The 22,537-nt window shown below is 40.4% G+C and overlaps 1 protein-coding gene across 1 annotated transcript; it reads left to right on the top strand.

Annotated features, from left to right (window-relative positions):
• The first annotated feature begins 9,362 nt into the window (after positions 1-9,362).
• LOC117324203 lies at positions 9,363-15,868 on the top strand. Its single transcript, XM_033879944.1, has 3 exons — positions 9,363-9,768; positions 11,867-12,334; positions 15,150-15,868. Exons 2-3 carry the CDS (start codon positions 12,139-12,141, stop codon positions 15,341-15,343), a joined length of 390 nt encoding a protein of 129 aa, XP_033735835.1. The 5' UTR covers positions 9,363-9,768; positions 11,867-12,138; the 3' UTR covers positions 15,344-15,868.
• The last annotated feature ends 6,669 nt before the right edge of the window (positions 15,869-22,537 follow it).

The following is a 22,537-nucleotide window of genomic DNA, read 5'->3' on the forward strand; positions in this document are numbered from 1 at the left end:
CTCTCCTGACACAAGTATGTAGACACCGTGGTGTTCCCCTCTCCTGACACAAGTATGTAGTCACCGTGGTGTTCCCCTCTCCTGACACAAGTATGTAGACACCGTGGTGTTCCCCTCTCCTGACACAAGTATGTAGACACCGTGGTGTTCCTCTCTCCTGACACAAGTATGTAGTCACTGTGGTGTTCATCTCTCCTAACACAAGTATGTAGACACCGTGGTGTTCCTCTCTCCTGACACAAGTATGTAGTCACCGTGGTGTTCCTCTCTCCTGACAAAAGTCTGTAGTCACCGTGTTGTTCCCCTCTCCTGACACAAATATGTAGTCACTGTGGTGTTCCTCTCTTCTGACACAAGTCTGTAGTCACCGTGGTGTTCCTCTCTCCTGACACAAGTATGTAGTCACCATGGTGTTCCTCTCTACTGACACAAGTATGTAGTCACAATGGTGTTCCTCTCTCCTGACACAAATATGTAGTCACCATGGTGTTCCTCTCTTCTGAAACAAATATGTAGACACCTTGGTGTTCCTCTCTTCTGACACAAGTGTGTAGTCACCGTAGTGTTCCCCTCTCCTGACACAAGTATGTAGACACCGTGGTGTTCCCCTCTCCTGACACAAGTATGTAGACACCGTGGTGTTCCTCTCTCCTAACACAATTATATAGACACCGTGGTGTTCCCCTCTCCTGACACAAGTATGTAGACACCGTGGTGTTCCCCTCTCCTGACACAAGTATGTAGTCACCGTGGTGTTCATCTCTCCTAACACAAGTATGTAGACACCGTGGTGTTCCTCTCTCCTGACACAAGTATGTAGTCACCGTGTTGTTCCCCTCTCCTGACACAAATATGTAGTCACTGTGGTGTTCCTCTCTTCTGACACAAGTCTGTAGTCACCGTGGTGTTCCTCTCTCCTGACACAAGTATGTAGTCACCGTGGTGTTCCTCTCTACTGACACAAGTATGTAGTCACAATGGTGTTCCTCTCTCCTGACACAAATATGTAGTCACCATGGTGTTCCTCTCTTCTGAAACAAATATGTAGACACCTTGGTGTTCCTCTCTTCTGACACAAGTGTATAGTCACCGTAGTGTTCCCCTCTCCTGACACAAGTATGTAGACACCGTGGTGTTCCCCTCTCCTGACACAAGTATGTAGTCACCGTGGTGTTCCCCTCTCCTGACACAAGTATGTAGACACCGAGGTGTTCCCCTCTCCTGACACAAGTATGTAGACACCGTGGTGTTCCTCTCTCCTGACACAAATATGTAGTCACTGTGGTGTTCCTCTATCCTGACACAAATATGTAGACACCGTGGTATCTTCGCTCCTGACAAATATGTAGACACCGTGGTGTTCCCCTCTCCTAACACAAGTATGTAGACACCATGGTCTTCCCCTCTCCTGACACAAGTATGTAAACACCGTGGTGTTCCTCTTTCCTAACACAAATATGTAGTCACCGTGGTGTTACCCTCTCCTGACACAAGTATGTAGTCACCGTGGTGTTCCTCTCTCCTGACACAAGTATGTAATCACCGTGGTGTTCCCCTCTCCTGACACAAGTATGTAGACACCGCGGTGTTCCTCTCTCCTGACACAAGTATGTAGTCACCGTGGTGTTCCTCTCTCCTTACTTGTGGTGTTCCTCTCTTCTGACACAAATATGTCACAATGGTGTTCCTCTCTCCTGACACAAATATGTAGTCACCGTGGTGTTCCTCTCTCCTGACAGAAATATGTAGTCACCGTGGTGTTCCCCTCTCCTGACACAATTATATAGACACCGTGGTGTTCCCCTCTCCTGACACAAGTATGTAGTCACCGTGGTGTTCCTCTCTCCTGACACAAGTATGTAGTCACTGTGGTGTTCCCCTCTCCTGACACAAGTATGTAGTCACCGCGGTGTTCCCCTCTCCTGACACAAATATGTAGACACCGTGGTGTTCCCCTCTCCTGACACAATTATCTACTCCCCGTGGTGTTCCTCTCTCCTGACACAAGTATGTAGTCACCGTGGTGTTCCTCTCTCCTTACACAAGTATGTAGACACCGTGGTGTTCCCCTCTCCTGACACAAGTATGTAGTCACCGTGATGTTCCCCTCTCCTGACACAAGTATGTAGTCACTGTGGTGTTCCTCTCTTCTGACACAAATATGTAGACACCGAGGTGTTCCCCTCTCCTGACACAAGTCGGTTAACCCCGTGGTGTTCCCCTCTCCTGACACAAGTATATAGACACCGACGTATTACCCTCTCCTGACACAAGTCGGTTAACCCCGTGGTGTTCCCCTCTCCTAACACAAGTATGTAGACACCGTGGTGTTCCCCTCTTCTGACACAAATATGTAGACACCGAGGTGTTCCCCTCTCCTGACACAAGTCGGTTAACCCCGTGGTGTTCCCCTCTCCTGACACAAGTATATAGACACCAAGGTATTACCCTCTCCTGACACAAGTCGGTTAACCCCGTGGTGTTCCCCTCTCCTAACACAAGTATGTAGACACTGTGGTGTTCCCCTCTCCTAACACAAGTATGTAGACACCGTGGTGTTCCCCTCTCCTGACACAAGTATGTAGACCCCGTGGTGTTCCCCTCTCCTGACACAAGTATAAAGACCCCCTGGTGCTCCCCTCTCCTGACACAAGTGCATTTTATGTAGACCCCATGGTTTTCCCCCTCTCCCGTAAATTATTCACATTTTATCCTTATTGTTTTAAGTTGATTGGTTGATTATGAACGTATCCACTTGATAAGTTGGTGTTGTGTTGTGTTAATACTAGAATATCATCTTCGTTTGAGGAGGTAGTTCCGCTACATCAAACAAGATCACTTCTCCGAAACCACTTATCATCTTGAAGGATGTGGTACACTTCTTTAGTTGTTAATGTAAATTAGGCATAGTCATTTCGACATTACCATGCATGGAGATGTAACTATTACTACTTAAAGAAACGAAAATAAAGGTATCAACAATAAGCTTAAACCAAGCTTTCAATGACACTAAGTCCGCGATTGTGTAGCTGTTTTATACATGTATTGCCTATTGGTATAACTTGTGAACTTTGATATATAATACGGCTACCTCGGACTAAGACGTCCATCTCGCCGTCACACGACTGATCCGACAGTCAATACCTACGTGGGGTATCACCCTTAATAATATCTGTACATGTATACCATTTTATTCCTATTCTCCCTATTTCCATATCCGGAGTTTAAAAGAGGACCGACAGATCCCTGACACGATCACATGACCGTTCATTAATTTACGTATATAATTTATTCAAGCATTCGGACGAATCAGATTTGTTTAGAAATAGTATCAGAAGAGTTTTTCGACAAATATCGATATTTCAACGATCATGGTTCGGAGCTGTAAAAGTGAAAACGAAGAAGATATTGTTATTGAACCCCAAAGATATTTTGTAACAAAATGTATGAAACAAGTTGGTTGAGTTGCTTTGTAAATAAAACATTTTACTGGATAAACCAAGTAGTATTTTTGTTCAATAACTGTGAATTTAAACTGCGAGAAATACATTTTTGATTCGGCACGGTAAGGGATATGTTGTACAATGTACCTACACTACACACACGTACCTCGAACACAAGGGATGTTGTCCAGATCCTTATATGCTGTTGATAGGACGTTAAACAATAAAAAAAAAAGACATACTTACCAGTTCCTCCTTATTATGTGAAGGAGATTCCCGATTTTGGACAATAAAACAGGGCGATTCATTTATTTATTTATTTTCTAAATTTTCATTAATTACAATTTTAAAATTCCATTGAGTCCAACAGAATGTGCAAATCTTAAAAAAAATGTTTAAAGTTAGTTTTGTCAAGAGCAGGTCTGGATGTTCTTGTGCGGTGTTCACGGAACAGACTTAAGTCAGCCAGAGCGCCAGCCAAATGACCTCAGGTGAAGATCCGGGCGCGTGGTTCTCATTGTTATATACCTGATACGTCTTGTTATACACGTTAGTGTGTCAGAGAGATATCCATACAACCTTACACACGTTAGTGTGTCAGAGAGATATCCATACGACCTTACACACGTTAGTGTGTCAGAGAGATATCCATACAACCTTACACACGTTAGTGTGTCAGAGAGATATCCATACGACCTTACACACGTTAGTGTGTCAGAGAGATATCCATACAACCTTACACACGTTAGTGTGTCAGAGAGATATCCATACGACCTTACACACGTCAGTGTGTCAGAGAGATATCCATACGACCTTACACACGTCAGTGTGTCAGAGAGATATCCATACGACCTTACACACGTTAGTGTGTCAGAGAGATATCCATACGACCTTACACACGTTAGTGTGACAGAGAGATATCCATACAACCTTACACACGTTAGTGTGTCAGAGAGATATCCATACGACCTTACACACGTTAGTGTGTCAGAGAGATATCCATACGACCTTACACACGTTAGTGTGTCAGAGAGATATCCATACAACCTTACACACGTTAGTGTGTCAGAGAGATATCCATACAACCTTACACACGTTAGTGTGTCAGAGAGATATCCATACAACCTTACACACGTTAGTGTGTCAGAGAGATATCCACACGACCTTACACACGTTAGTGTGTCAGAGAGATATCCATACGACCTTACACACGTTAGTGTGTCAGAGAGATATCCATACAACCTTACACACGTTAGTGTGTCAGAGAGATATCCATACAACCTTACACACGTTAGTGTGTCAGAGAGATATCCACACAACCTTACACACGTTAGTGTGTCAGAGAGATATCCATACAACCTTACACACGTTAGTGTGTCAGAGAGATATCCATACAACCTTACACACGTTAGTGTGTCAGAGAGATATCCATACAACCTTACACACGTTAGTGTGTCAGAGAGATATCCATACAACCTTACACACGTTAGTGTGTCAGAGATATATCCATACAACCTTACACACGTTAGTGTGTCAGAGAGATATCCATACAACCTTACACACGTTAGTGTGTCAGAGAGATATCCATACAACCTTACACACGTTAGTGTGTCAGAGATATCCATACAACCTTACACACGTTAGTGTGTCAGAGAGATATCCATACAACCTTACACACGTTAGTGTGTCAGAGAGATATCCATACAACCTTACACACGTTAGTGTGTCAGAGAGATATCCATACAACCTTACACACGTTAGTGTGTCAGAGAGATATCCATACAACCTTACACACGTTAGTGTGTCAGAGAGATATCCATACAACCTTACACACGTTAGTGTGTCAGAGAGATATCCATACAACCTTACACACGTTAGTGTGTCAGAGAGATATCCATACGACCTTACACACGTTAGTGTGTCAGAGAGATATCCATACGACCTTACACACGTTAGTGTGTCAGAGAGATATCCATACGACCTTACACACGTTAGTGTGTCAGAGAGATATCCATACAACCTTACACACGTTAGTGTGTCAGAGAGATATCCACACAACCTTACACACGTTAGTGTGTCAGAGAGATATCCACACAACCTTACACACGTTAGTGTGTCAGAGAGATATCCATACAACCTTACACACGTTAGTGTGTCAGAGAGATATCCAAACAACCTTACACACGTTAGTGTGTCAGAGAGATATCCATACAACCTTACACACGTTAGTGTGTCAGAGAGATATCCATACAACCTTACACACGTTAGTGTGTCAGAGAGATATCCATACAACCTTACACACGTTAGTGTGTCAGAGAGATATCCATACAACCTTACACACGTTAGTGTGTCAGAGATATCCATACAACCTTACACACGTTAGTGTGTCAGAGAGATATCCATACGACCTTACACACGTTAGTGTGTCAGAGAGATATCCATACGACCTTACACACGTTAGTGTGTCAGAGAGATATCCATACGACCTTACACACGTTAGTGTGTCAGAGAGATATCCATACGACCTTACACACGTCAATGTGTCAGAGAGATATCCATACGACCTTACACACGTTAGTGTGTCAGAGAGATATCCATACGACCTTACACACGTTAGTGTGTCAGAGAGATATCCATACGACCTTACACACGTTAGTGTGTCAGAGAGATATCCATACGACCTTACACACGTTAGTGTGTCAGAGAGATATCCATACAACCTTACACACGTTAGTGTGTCAGAGAGATATCCATACGACCTTACACACGTTAGTGTGTCAGAGAGATATCCATACGACCTTACACACGTTAGTGTGTCAGAGAGATATCCATACGACCTTACACACGTTAGTGTGTCAGAGAGATATCCATACGACCTTACACACGTTAGTGTGTCAGAGAGATATCCATACGACCTTACACACGTTAGTGTGTCAGAGAGATATCCATACGACCTTACACACGTTAGTGTGTCAGAGAGATATCCATACGACCTTACACACGTTAGTGTGTCAGAGAGATATCCATACGACCTTACACACGTTAGTGTGTCAGAGAGATATCCATACAACCTTACACACGTAACATATTTTCTCACATAAAATTTTGTGACAATGTGTGGAATGAAGAGTTTCCACCATTTACTTATAAACCTATCCGGATGGTGCCATGGTGCCCGCTCCGGAAAGTTGGGGTCTTACCATAAACTATCCGGATGGTGCCCGCTCCGGAAAGTTGGGTCTATACCATGAACTATCCGGATGGTGCTCACCCCGGAAAGTTGGGTCTATACCATAAACTATCCGGATGGTGCTCACCCCGGAAAGTTGGGTCTATACCATAAACTATCCGGATGGTGCTAACCCCGGAAAGTTGGGTCTATACCATAAACTATCCGGATGGTGCTCAACCCAGAAAGTTGGGTCTATACCATAAACTATCCGGATGGTGCTCACCTCGGAAAGTTGGGTCTATACCATAAACTATCCGGATGGTGCTCACCTCGGAAAGTTGGGGTCTATACCATAAACTATCCGGATGGTGCTCACCTCGGAAAGTTGGGGTCTATACCATAAACTATCCGGATGGTGCTTACCTCGGAAAGTTGGGTCTATACCATAAACTATCCGGATGGTGCTTACCTCGGAAAGTTGGGTCTATACCATAAACTATCTGGATGGTGCTCACCTCGGAAAGTTGGGTCTATACCATGAACTATCTGGATGGTGCTCACCTCGGAAAGTTGGGTCTATACCATAAACTATCCGGATGGTGCTCACCTCGGAAAGTTGGGTCTATACCATGAACTATCCGGATGGTGCTCACTCCGGAAAGTTGGGTCTATACCATAAACTATCCGGATGGTGCTCACTCCGGAAAGTTGGGTCTATACCATAAACTATCCGGATGGTGCTCACCCCGGAAAGTTGGGTCTATACCATAAACTATCCGGATGGTGCTCACCTCGGAAAGTTGGGTCTATACCATAAACTATCCGGATGGTGCTCACCCCGGAAAGTTGGGTCTATACTATACAGTTAATGTATCCATGGGTGTGAGGGAAATAGTACTTTTATTGTCCCCCGAGACATGAACTATTTTCCGAGACGAAGCCGAGGGAAATAGTTAATGTCAAGGGTGAAAATAAAAGTGCTACTTCCAGAAATACCCATACAATAACTATTTTATGATACCAACATTTAAATCATTCCATTTTTTTCTCTCGAACCAGTGTTCATATCCTCTACTAATACTAATTATTTTTCCCGAAGATAGTCTTTTAGCATTCTAACTGGTGTTTTATGACTTTATGTGTGTTAGCGCTGTCTTTTTCAGAAAAAAAATCCTCTCTAATATATATAGCATTTCTTCATCCAGATTATCGAAACTTGTAGATGAAGTCATTTCCCGAAGTGTTCCTGTATCATTCCCTTAAACGATTACTGTGTCTCTTCGTCTTGGTGACGAAAACGCGTATGCATTGTCCAGTCAGAATGAACGAAGCAAAAAAGCCCGCGAAAATCTGAATGGGCTCATTCCGAGTAAATAGCCCTTTTGACTATTAACCTGGTTAATAGCATTTTTGGAGAATGTGGTTCAAATAACATTTCTATTGTCTACCTTTTATATAGTGTAAAATAAGGAAAGGTATAATAACATAAACTATCCAGATGGTGCTCACTCCGGAAAGTTGGGGTCTATACCATGAACTATCCGGATGGTGCTCACCCTGAAAAGCTGGGGTCTATACCATGAACTATCCGGATGGTGCTCACCCTGGAAAGTTGGGTCTATACCATAAACTATCCGGATGGTGCTCACCCCGGAAAGTTGGGGTCTATACCATGAACTATCCGGATGGTGCTCACCCCGGAAAGTTGGGGTCTATACCATGAACTATCCGGATGGTGCTCACCCCGGAAAGTTGGGGTCTATACCATGAACTATCCGGATGGTGCTCACCCCGGAAAGTTGGGGTCTATACCATGAACTATCCGGATGGTGCTCACCCCGGAAAGTTTGGGTCTATACCATAAACTATCCGGATGGTTCTAACCCCGGAAGGTTGGGGTCGTTATACTACAATCATGATTTTTCTTTGTTGGTAAGTAAAAAGACTTTATCAAAACTTTGGTCTCTACACTCTATACATCAATGAAATTTCCCTAAAAATAAATGCCGAGATGTCAAAATATATTTAACATTTACGCTGGTTTAGTTTTAGTTTACAATAACATGATTTCAACGAAATCCTCGACTATGTAGGCCTATGGTAACGCGAATACCATGATGGACACAATGTTTTAGATCGTCTGTTGAACTAATTACCGAATAAAATTGATAGGAAAAAAAGATATGCATTGTAATTATAATTTTGAATTGTAAAATGTAGGTGACTGTGTGATCCGGATTAAGACTACGAAAATGGAAAAATGACGTTCATTGCATCAACATCATGACCTTCTTCACGGCTTTGCACTAATGACCTCATTATTTACCCGTAGTGACGTCATTAATCAGGATATGACAACAACATTTGTTTCAATATGTAGGTAAGATATCCCCTATCAATCGTTAATAATCACATTAAAAATGATATGTTCATTATCGACCTTCCTGCATCGGCCCAAAATCGGCCCCATGGCACATAACTTGAATGTAAGTACAATGTATAGGCCTAATGAATAGTTTAGTCGCTTTTGTCATTGATCAAGATTTTTTTTCTAACTTTTTCTTGTTACTTTTCAATAGGCTCTGTATACAATTTGTTTTTTTCGTAGCAAGTTAAATTTCTGTTAAGTTTTCATAAGATTTTTGACTTTATTTATACATCAGTGTTTTTGTCGCTTGCCGGAAAGTCCCGGTGATGACCGATGTCAAATGACGATAATAGTATTACGTCACAGATCAAATCACGTCACACCTTAGCAACTACATCAACCGTCCAGGCAACACAATGGTTGTCAGTACGTAGCTAGTTTCTCATCATGGACAGGAGCTACTTGTTGCGGAGAAGGGTCCGACCGGACCAGGGCAATTCGTCCAAAGTAGGAGCATGTGACTTCTGTTACCAGAAAAACGTCAAAATCCGACCGCTAGAGTGTAAGAACCATTTCTACTGTCAAGTATGTGAAGAATTTTGTCCGAAAATCAGAAAAGGCGACTTCACGTGTCGGAAGTGTTCTCATCGAACCCGTATGTTGGATGACGAAAACAGAAGGAGGGTGGACGATTTTTATGTGAAGCAGGAAGGATTAGCTAAACCGAAAGGATTCGAGGAGGTCATCATTAGCATCGACGGGCTCCAATTTCATCTCATTTGATGGTTTGTGTTCTTTATAAATCGTACAAAAAGTGGGCATTGTGTGACGACTTATTGACACATTAGGGTCATAGTACATGTAGTATAAAACGCCAAAGCTGATTTATATGATAAATTTTCATTCTATGGTTGGATTTTACTATTATATGATATCATATCATCATCATATGATATCATTTTGCTATCATATGATGCGACGTTGCCATTATCTGGTGTAAAAATATCATTATATGGCGCGACATTACCATTGTATTATGAAATGCATTATTATATGAAGCGCCATTATCATTATATGATGCGATATCGTATTTATATGACGTAATTTTACTTAAGGAATGATTTTTTTTATTCAGCATTCCTGTTTGCTTCCATCTCTGTCATGACGGTCGGCCATATCCTCTATCACTATACTACATACGTAAAGTCTAAGTCGAGTGCTCGAGAAAATAAGTCGATCCCTCGAGAACTTGAAATACAACGTAAAATATCGAGCGATCGAGATAACAAATATGAAAAACAATATTGTCCATGTCCTCAATGTACCACCGTAGCTTAGAACTCAAATTTAAAAATAATGATGACGCTTATCTAATCTATCAATGCAGATAGGAAATTGAGTACTTCCCTAGATTCCCTATTTCGCGGGATCCCTAACGTTCAAAATTCTGTTGTAGTTAAAACTTATAGGCCATTGACGACTGTAATCTAAAACAAAGCATGCTGATGAATGCAATTCCAAATAAGAGTTAAGTGTCTATTTCATAGCAACGTCGATTTTATATGCGGAATTCCACGAAAACTTTCCCTTCGCTATTGTTTTAAATTGTGAACAAACCAATGTTCACCATAGTCTAGAAGAGTTATCTCGCTTTAGGCCTAGCTGGTTTCGTTTGGTTAACTACATATGTAGTTCCAAATATGTATCGTAAAAAAATCTAAATCCAAGAATCTAAAAGAGCACAACTGGAACCGTCCGGTAAATGGAAAAAAAAAGGCAGTGATAAAAATCGGGATCAGCTATACTCTTATTTAACTTACATAATGTAACCTCTCCAGAGAGTCAGTACGTGTGTGGCGTGTCTCCGGTAGCTATCGGAAATATCTAAAACGCAAACGGCACGGAGTGAGATTTATGTTTGATTAAGAATATTATTTTTGACTATAAAAGGTCATGTTTCATTTTATTATTGTAGATTTTAAACTGATATGAAAAGTAGAAGTACTATACTATGTTCAGGACGAACCGTCTAACAACAAGCAAGGAGAAACCAATTAAAGAACAGAATATGTGTCTTGATCTCAGCTTCAGTATCTTAGGTACCACAACTGATAACAGAACAGTCTTTATTACATTGAATTAATATCTTCTAAAAGTGATATTTTTCACTAGGACATACATATTGATTTGACAATCAAATCATGATTAGAAATACAAAAAATTGACCATCAGAAGCCCGAATATTGTCAGCACCTGGACAGGGAGAACTACTTTTTTAGTTTACCAATTACGCTGTTCCTAATTAGCATACGGGTATGATAAAAATGTATAAAAGATCTAACAGGTCTTCAGTAATACCAAATAATTACATATCGCCGTGAATCAACATTGAAAATTACGGAAATGCTGTTTAAATATCCAGCTTCTAAATTGTAATAACTGTGTGCATGTAAATATATTCGAATCGAAGTGTTTGATATGATAATTATAGTATGTAAAGGGTTATTCTCAGTACATTATTCTGCATTGTATCTCTACTGTATGTTTGCTCTGTTACACTTTTTTGTACTGATAGGCCAATGGCCTAAAGGTTTGAATAAAACTTGAAACTTGAAACATTAACACATTTTAACCTGTAATATACTTTGTATCGAAATATTTCAAATCTGCTGTGATGTTTGTTTTTTTATCACAACGCTAAATTCCTCCTCATTTGTTTACCTTTTATCGTATGTATCGTAAAACTAATAGGAACCGTGTTTTATTTTTACCTCTACAGCAATACCTAGTGACAAGATTGCTGGCATACTATATATAGCACACAGAGACGATCAAGGTTTACTATTTAAGATGAGTGTTGAGTGTGATTTTTGTACTCAACAGATGATGATGACGAGGAAGATGGCGACTTGTCGGGAAATAACACAGAATGGGACTTCCTTTTGGAATCTTTAACGAACAACGATGTAGATAAAGAACCCAAGAAAGCACCAACCAGCAACAACACAGAATCTGACAAAGGTGAAATTAAAAAACAAAAAATAAGTAAGAAACAGAAGAAGGAAATCAATTCAGCTTTTCCTAAACTACACTCTTCACAAAAACTCAGTTCCGGCGGAAGTGAAGAATCGAATTCCTTTACATTTTTGGGTCAAATGGGTATCACAGGACTCAGTATCAAACCGGAAGAGGAGAATCTCTCCTCGACACTGGAAGTGGCCCCAGAACAAGGAAGTAGTTCTCCAAACTTTCCTCACACAATCCAACATCTTACGGACCAAGTAGAGGGGTCCGTTATTCTTCCAGCGGACAGCGATTCTCTGTCGGAGAGAGGAACATCGCCCGTCAAGCGTGAGTTAACGACCATTTTTTATGTGATAATGTTCTGGATATGGATTCAGACATGTTAATTAAGTTTCGACCGAGTAAATGTTTGTATTTCACCCCGGTCCAACTTACTGAACAAAAAAAGAACATTTCATACCAAAATTCTGATAAGCTGACGTGAAAACCTTACTGAACACGGATATTTTCTATGGAATATTCTGTTCACTGTTCAGAGTGAACTGTACATCGAAGCCACATGATGAACTGAATGTTAATATTTTAAGAAACAATGGCGACATATGGCTTTATTGCTTGGTGTGTTTGATATACATTCGTGTAGGTCTGTGTCGCCGTGTTTGCCAGAATATGTCCCACTTTACACGGGTTCGTCACGTCGGTTGATATTTACCGGCCCGGTCTCATCAATATTCCTTAACTTATGATTACTTTTTCATTAAGATAGCATTACAGGATTTAGGAAGGTTCATTGACTGAGATTTGTCTTTAAATTGTTAAGTGTCACTATCAACGTTTACACGTGCATGTCACTATCGACGGTTACGCGTGCGTTTCACTATGACGTTTACATGTGTATCAGTCACTATTGACGTTTACACGTGTATCTGTCACTCTCGATGTTTACACGTTGTATCTGTCACTGTCGACGTTTACACGTGCGTGTCACTAAGGACGTTTACACGTGCGTGTTACTATCGACGTTTACACGTGCGTGTCACTATCAACGTTTACACGTGCGTGTCACTATCGACGTTTACACGTGCATCTGTCACTATCGACGTTTACACGTGCATGTCACTATTGATGTTTACATGTGCGTGTCACTATCGACGTTTACACGTGTATCTGTCACTATCAACGTTTACACGTGCGTGTCACTATCAGCGTTTTCAAATGCGTGTCACTATCGACGTTTACATATGCATGTCACTCTCGACGTTTACACGTTGTATCTGTCACTATCGACGTTTACACGTGCGTGTCACTAAGGATGTTAACACGTGCGTGTCACTATCGACGTTTACACGTGCATCTGTCACTATCGACATTTAAACGTGCGTGTCACTTTCCACGTGTACACGTGCATCTGTCACTATCGACGTTTACACGTGCGTGTCACTATCGACGTTTACACGTGCATCTGTCACTATCGACGTTAACACGTGTATGTCACTTTCGACGTTTACAACTATCGACGTTTACATGTATATGTCACTTTCGACGTTTACACATGCATGTGTCACTATCGACGTTTAAACGTGCGTGTCACTATCGACGTTTACACGTGTATCTGTCAATATTGACGTTTACACGTTGTATCTGTCACTATGGACGTTTACACATGCGTGTCACTATGGACGTTTACACGTGTGTGTCACTATCGACGTTTACACGTGCCTCTGTCACTATCGACATTTAAACGTGCGTGTCACTTTCGACGTTCACACGTGCATCTGTCACTATCGACGTTTACACGTGTATGTCACTATCGACGTTTACACGTGCGTGTCACTATCGACGTTTACACGTGCATCTGTCACTATCGACATTTAAACGTGCGTGTCACTTTCGACGTTTACATGTGCATCTGTCACTATCGACGTTTACACGTGTATGTCACTATCGACGTTTAACACGTGCGTGTCACTATCGACGTTTACATGTGCATCTGTCACTATCGACGTTTACATGTGCATCTGTCACTATCGACGTTTACACGTACATGTCACTATCGACGTTTACACGTGCGTGTCACTGTCGACGTTGATTTATGAGTAGGCCCCTTTCTCGACTCTTATGGATACACGTGTGTTAATGCTGACTTTTAGACGTGTGTGACAATTTAATTTGTTGACGTTTAAAGGTATGTTACATGTGTAAATATTTTGTTGAAATGTGTACAATCAATTTGTTGACTGACATATGCATGCGTATCACTTTGTCATTAATGTTATTAATACACTATATTACTATTATGTTTGCACGAGTGTGTTACTGTGTTAACGTTGATTTACACGTGCATTTCACATTGTTAGAATGCAAACTTGTGTTTCACTCTTTATAAGTGGTATTAAATACCATGTCAGTAGTGACTACGTTTCGTTACACAGAGAAAAGCACGTTTTCCGCGACTATATAATGATGTTTGTTATTAGATTTTCGGAGATTGGGTTTCACGTACTAACATTCGCCACACAATTCCTATCATCATCCACCGTTATGATTACTTTTTGTAATAATTCTTGGACGTGTTGTCATTACTTTCTTTTGTAATTTTTGTTATTCTATTACGGTACAGAACACTGCCCTCTCACGTTTACATCGCGCGTGACCCCAGTCCGGGCGTAACCCGCCTCGCTCAATCACAGCCAATCCCGCCTTGTCACCCCGACTTGTGGAATCTGGAATGAAAATTATCACCTACCCTCATCTGTTCGTCTGCTTCTTCCTTTGGGGAATTATAGCTTCATGGAATGTCCCTTAATCTGTGGTTCTTTATGGATCCGCGGATTCGGGCCGGTCGGTGCTGGTTAGATTGTTTCAGTGTATTAGGAGGATATTGGGGGTTGTGGGGTGAGGTTTGGGGGTAAATTAAACATTTAACTGTCTTATAAAAACTGTAACCATTATCAGTAAGGGTTGCCGCGAAACTGTTTCAGTTGACATGACTTAGATACGAACTGTAACGTACGCATGCTATACCAAACAAATGGTACGGAATCAAATTCTATCAATGTTTTTCGTATTTGAGACATTCTGTCCATTTTTCGTCTGAATCGCCTTTTCCCCTTCACAACAAACAACATTTTCATTATTACAGGGCCTCCAAAGATGTTGGACGCTGCCAGTTGGCTGGGCCTTCGGAGACCTGCCACGAAAGACGACAGCGCCAGCCGGACCGAGTTGTATACTATCGAGGGACCGTCCTTCAGGGAGAGAGCCTCGAGCCCAGGAGACGACGGGTCAGCATTTGAGCGGGATATTCTTCAAGGCGATGATTTCTGGGACTTTTGAAATTAAGAGCAATGACGATAAAGTTGAAGATAAATAAAGCGATCTTTCAAAAAATCAAGTAAAAATAGTTATATCAAAAGTGTTTCCACACACCAACAATCATTTGCTTTGTATTTTCCACACGAAATTTCTCGGATAAAGTGACAATGCGTAAAATATATTTTTTGCAAATGTAGTAATATACAATTGTTGAATTTAGATAAGGTTAACACCAGGATTTATCAACCCTACAAATCTGATAATTTAAAATTGCGACGGTAATTTTTGCAAAGCCTTAATCCAGAAACACATGGAAATGCAAACGAAAACTGTCGGGCTGAAGAACGATTAGCTGATCAAAACGGCATATAACCAGGTGTAATACATGTACATTTTAGTGAATGAAATGTTCGATTAGAAGGGTTGTTTTACTACAGTTATGATATACCTGTCTCCAGTAACATATTGTTATCATCATCAATGCATGTTAAGTTTTTTACGTAAAAACTTTTTATTTAGATCAATAAATTGAATCTAGAATGGACCTCTAAATAGGCGTTGGGTGTATTTAGCTCGTCACATTGACGTAACGTGTGTCACAGTTATCAAGCCAGAGTAGTCATATCACATTGCACTTGGTTTTGGTATCAACTTATCTTATACATAACAAGTACTACTATTGCATTAACAATATTTCACCATCTGTTTGTGAAATTTGCAATGGTCTAAGGTACTTTTCACTGGCGAAAAGTGTTTTACAAATGTTAACGAAACATGCAACGCATCATTAACATTTTCATAAAAACGTAGAAAACTTTTAGCACATTTCCATGCGAAGTACAAAACCCACCCATAGCCAACTATTGTACAACCGAGTGATATTTAATGACCACACCCGAGTGATGTTTAATGACCACACCCGAGTGATATTTAATGACCACACCCGAGTGATATTTAATGACCACACCCGAGTGATGTTTAATGACCACACCCGGGTGATATTTAATGACCACACCCGAGTGATATTTAATGACCACACCCGAGTGATGTTTAATGACCACACCCAAGTGATATTTAATGACCACACCCGAGTGATATTTAATGACCACACCCGAGTGATGTTTAATGACCACACCCGAGTGATGTTTAATGACCACACCCGAGTGATATTTAATGACCACACCCGAGTGATATTTAATGACCACACCCGAGTGATATTTAATGACCACACCCGAGTGATGTTTAATGACCACACCCGAGTGATGTTTAATGACCACACCCGAGTGATATTTAATGACCACACCCGAATGATGTTTAATGACCACACCCGAGTGATGTTTAATGACCACACCCGAGTGATATTTAATGACCACACCCGAGTGATATTTAATGACCACACCCGAGTGATATTTAATGACCACACCCGAGTGATATTTAATGACCACACCCGAGTGATATTTAATGACCACACCCGAGTGATATTGAATGACCACACCCGAGTGATATTTAATGACCACACCCGAGTGATATTTAATGACCACACCCGAGTGATATTTAATGACCACACCCGAGTGATATTTAATGACCACACAATAGTACGTCACGGACCAGGATTGCTGGATGGTTATATAGCTTGTAAAGTGTCTTCGGTGGGAATTGGCGATTTGGAATAATGGATTATTTCACAATAAAAATCTAATCATTAATCTTTCATGTCCGGCTGTTAGGTACAGAATAATTCATAAAGGATGGCATGGTGTAGGTGTTTTATTTAACAGTCTATAGATAACACATTGATGGCCGTTCTTTCTCAAATCAATCCTAAATAAATAAAGCTCTCCTATAATGTGTCTGGGACCTCGGAGAATTCCTCACACAGGTGTCGATCTTTATATCGCAACATCCATTACAAATAATAGGTGGTACAGTGTGTTATACCGTATAAAGTTGTTATGTTACAAGGAATACATTGAAGAATACATACACTAGTCTATATAGAGCTTCAATGTTACAAGGAATACATTGTAGAATACATACACTAATCTATATAGAGCTTCAATGTAGGAATACATTGTAGAATACATACACAAGTCTATATAGAGCTTCAATGTAGGAATACATTGTAGAATACATACACTAATCTATATAGAGCTTCAATGTAGGAATACATTGTAGAATACAGTGTACATACACTGGTCTATATAGAGCTTCATTGTAGGATAATATAACACATAGACTTGTCTATATATTTAGATTTATTGTAGGATGCGTTTGATCTTCCTTAACTATACACATAAGCTATATTATACAGTTATTGTATGGGTGTGAGGGAAATAGCACTTTTATTGTCCCCCGAGACATTAACCATTTTCCGAGACGAAGCCGAGTTCGCCTCGGGAAACATTTAATGTCAAGGGGGACAATAAAAGCATTATTTCCAGAAATACCCATACACTAACTTTTCCTCAAGAGTACACGCAAGTAATAAAAGCAAAGTCTGTTTCGATGATTAAATTTTGATAGTGTAAATTAAGAATTAAGAAAAACTTTACTACCTGTGTGTTAGTGCTGTCTATTTCACAAACAATCCTCTCCAACGCTTCATCAGGATTAAGGAATTTTGTAGATGAAGGCATTTTCCGAAATGTTCCTGTAGCATTCATTCGAACTTTATCGTTATACAAATGATGACGGTAAAGACGATCCGAAGGGATATGCCTGATGCATTGTCCAATCAGAATGAAGAAGAAGAAGAAGAAGAAGAAGAAGAAGAAGAAGAAGAAGAAGAAGAAGAAGAAGAAGAAGAAGAAGAAGAAGAATTTTAGAGGATGTGCTAAAAAAGTGTAAAATAAGGAAAAGTGTAATAATATAATAGCGTGACGTTTCGGAATTTAGTCCTACCGTTTCAAGCGTCTAAGTCACTCAGATGTCAACGATGCCAGACGACAGTCATGGCGACTTCTAGGCCTACAGTAAACAGTGATTCTAAAGTGTGTTTTAGAATGATTTTGTAATAAAGCAATTATATCATGGGTGTCTCTGTAATAGTATAAAATTATATCATGAGTGTCTGTGTAGTAGTATACAATTATATCATGTGTGTCTCTGTAATAGTATACAATTATATCATGGGTGTTTCTGTAATAGTATACAATTATATCATGGGTGTCTCTGTAGTAGTATACAATTATATCACGGGTGTCTCTGTAATAGTATACAATGATATCATGGGTGTCTGTGTAGTAGTATACAATTATATCATGGGTATCTCTGTAATAGTATACAATTATATCATGTGTGTATCTGTAATAGTATACAATTATATCATGGGTATCTCTGTAGTAGTATACAATTATATCATGGGTATCTCTGTAATAGTATACAATTATATCATGGGTGTCTGTGTAGTAGTATACAATTATATCATGTGTGTATCTGTAATAGTATAAAATTATATCATGTGTGTCTCTGTAGTAGTATACAATTATATCATGTGTGTCTCTGTAATAGTATACAATTATATCATGGGTGTCTGTGTAGTAGTATACAATTACATCATGGGTGTCTCTGTAATAGTATACAATTATATCATTGGTGTATGTGTAATAGTATACAATTATATCATGGGTGTCTGTGTAGTAGTATACAATTATATCATGGGTGTCCCTGTAATAGTATACAATTATATCATGGGTGTCTCTGTAATAGTATACAAATATATCATAGGTGTCTGTTCAATAGTATACAATTATATCATGTGTGTCTGTGTAGTAGTATACAATTATATCATGTGTGTCTGTGTAGTAGTATACAATTATATCATGGGTGTCTGTGTAGTAGTATACAATTATATCATGGGTGTCCCTGTAATAGTATACAATTATATCATGTGTGTCTCTGTAATAGTATACAATTATATCATGGGTGTCTCTGTAATAGTATACAATTATATCATGGGTGTCTGTTCAATAGTCCATACTATTTTACACGGGCTGCTGGCAATAGACCAATGTTCTATTGCACGACGCCAAAACACCCATGATGGATTTGTTTATTACATTTTTCAGTTTTGCATCATATTCTGATTGGTCTACATCCGATCGCGTACTAATCATTGTTATAAAACATCGTATTCTGATTGGTCTACATCCGATCGCGTACTAATCATTGTTATAAAACATCGTATTCTGATTGGTCTACATCCGATCGCGTACTAATCATTGTTATAAAACATCGTATTCTGATTGGTCTACATCCGATCACGTACTAATCATTGTTATAAAACATCGTATTTCACGTTCTTGCGAGTGTTCTGTGACGTCGCGTAATTTTAGCTTATCAGATTTGTCAGACACATTCCGTCAAATTGCGCAGGAGTACAATATGATGTTTTATTAAAGATGCGGTGATTATGACGTTGTGGTGAATATTATGTATAAAGATTAAAATGGCGGGATCATACCTTGTAGACTTATGGTACGAATGCTTGGGTATGGCTTGTAGACTTATGGTACGGATACTTGGGTATGGCTTGTAGACATATAGTACGGATACTAGGGTATGGCTTGTAGACATATGGTGCGGATACTAGGATATGGCTTGTAGATTAACGGTACGGATACTAGGGTATGGCTTGTAGACTTATAGTACGGATACTAGGGTATGGCTTGTAGACATATGGTACGGTTACTAGGGTATGGCTTGTAGACTTATGGTACGGATACTAGGGTATGGCTTGAAGACTTATGGTACGGATACTTGGGTATGGCTTGTAGACTAACGGTACGGATACTAGGGTATGGCTTGTAGACTTATGATACGGATACTTGGGTATGGCTTGTAGACTTATGGTACGGATACTAGGGTATGGCTTGTAGACTTATGGTACGGATACTAAGGTATGGCTTGTATATTAACGGTACGGATACTAGGGTTTGGCTTGTAGACTTATAGTAGGGATACTCCGGTATGGCTTGTAGACTTACAGTTCGGATACTTTGGTATGGCTTGTAGACATATGGTACGGATACTAGGGTATGGCTTGTAGACTTATGGTACGGATACTAGGGTATGGCTTGTAGACTAACGGTACGGATACTAGGGTATGGCTTGTAGACTTATGGTACGGATACTAGGGTATGGCTTGTAGACTTATGGTACGGATACTAGGGTATGGCTTGTAGACTAACGGTACGGATACTAGGGTATGGCTTGTAGTTATACGGTACGGATACTAGGGTATGGCTTGTAGACATACATATATGTATGGTACGGATATTAGGGTATGGCTAATAGACTTATGGTACGGATACCTGGGTATGGCTTGTAGAATAACGGTACGGATACTAGGGTATGGCTTGTAGACATATGGTACGGATACTAGGGTAATGCTTGTAGACTTATGGTACGGATACTAGGATATGGCTTGAAGACATATGGTACGGATACTAGGGTATGACTTGTATATTAACGGTACGGATACTTGGGTATGGCTTCTAGACATATGGTACGGAAACTACGGTATGGCTTGTAGACTTATGGTACGGATACTAGGGTATGGATTGTAGACTAACAGTACGGATACTAGGGTATGGCTTGTAGTTATACGGTACGGATACTAGGGTATGGCTTGTAGACATACATATATGTATGGTACGGATATTAGGGTATGGCTAATAGACTTATGGTACGGATACCTGGGTATGGCTTGTAGAATAACGGTACGGATACTAGGGTATGGCTTGTAGACATATGGTACGGATACTAGGGTAATGCTTGTAGACTTATGGTACGGATACTAGGATATGGCTTGAAGACATATGGTACGGATACTTGGGTATGACTTGTATATTAACGGTACGGATACTTGGGTATGGCTTCTAGACATATGGTACGGAAACTACGGTATGGCTTGTAGACTTATGGTACGGATACTAGGGTATGGATTGTAGACTAACAGTACGGATACTAGGGTAATGCTTGTAGACTAACAGTACGGATACTAGGGTACGGCTTGTAGACTAACGGTACGGATACTAGGGTATTGCTTCTAGACTTATGGTACGGATACTTGGTTACGGCTTGTAGACTAACACTACGGATACTAGGGTATGGCTTGTAGACTTATGGTACGGATACTAGGGTATGGCTTGTAGACTTATGGTACGGATACTTGGGTACGACTTGTAGACTTATGGTACGGATACTATGATATGGCTTGTAGACTTATAGTACGGATACTAGGGTATGGCTTCTAGACTTATGGTACGGATACTAGGGTATGGCTTGTAGACTAACGGTACGGATACTAGGGTATGGCTTGTAGACTTATGGTACGGATACTAGGGTATGGCTTGTAGACTTATGGTACGGATACTAGGGTATGGCTTGTAGACTTATAGTACGGATACTTGGGTACGGCTTGTAGACTAACGGTACGGATACTAGGGTATGGCTTCTAGACTAATGGTACGGATACTAGGGTATGGCTTGTAGACTTATGGTACGGATACTAAAGTATGGCTTGTAGACTAACGGTACGGATACTAGGGTATGGCTTGTAGACTTATGGTACGGATACTAGGGTATGGCTTGTAGACTTATGGTACGGATACTAGGATATGGCTTGAAGACATATGGTACGGATACTAAGGTATGGCTTGTAGACTTATGGTACGGATACTAGGGTATGACTTGTATATTAACGGTACGGATACTAGGGTATGGCTTCTAGACATATGGTACGGAAACTACGGTATGGCTTGTAGACTTATGGTACGGATACTAGGGTATGGCTTGTAGACATATGGTACGGATACTAGGGCGTGGCTTGTAGACGTATGGTACGGATACTAGGGTATGGCTTGTAGACTTATGGTACGGATATTAGGGTATGGCTTGTAAACATATAGTAGGGATACTCCGGTATGGCTTGTAGACTTACAGTTCGGATACTTTGGTATGGCTTGTAGACATATGGTACGGATACTAGGGTATGGCTTGTAGACTTATGGTACGGATACTAGGGTATGGCTTGTAGACTTATGGTACGGATACTAGGGTATGGCTTGTAGACTTACAGTACGGATACTAGGGTATGGCTTGTAGAGTAACAGTACGGATACTAGGGTATGGCTTGTAGACTTATGGTACGGATACTAGGGTATGGCTTGTAGACTTATGGTACGGATACTAAGGTATGGCTTGTAGTTATAC

The sequence above is a fragment of the Pecten maximus genome, chromosome 3, assembly GCF_902652985.1.
Source record: "Pecten maximus chromosome 3, xPecMax1.1, whole genome shotgun sequence".
NCBI classification, from domain to species: Eukaryota; Metazoa; Mollusca; class Bivalvia; order Pectinida; family Pectinidae; genus Pecten; species Pecten maximus.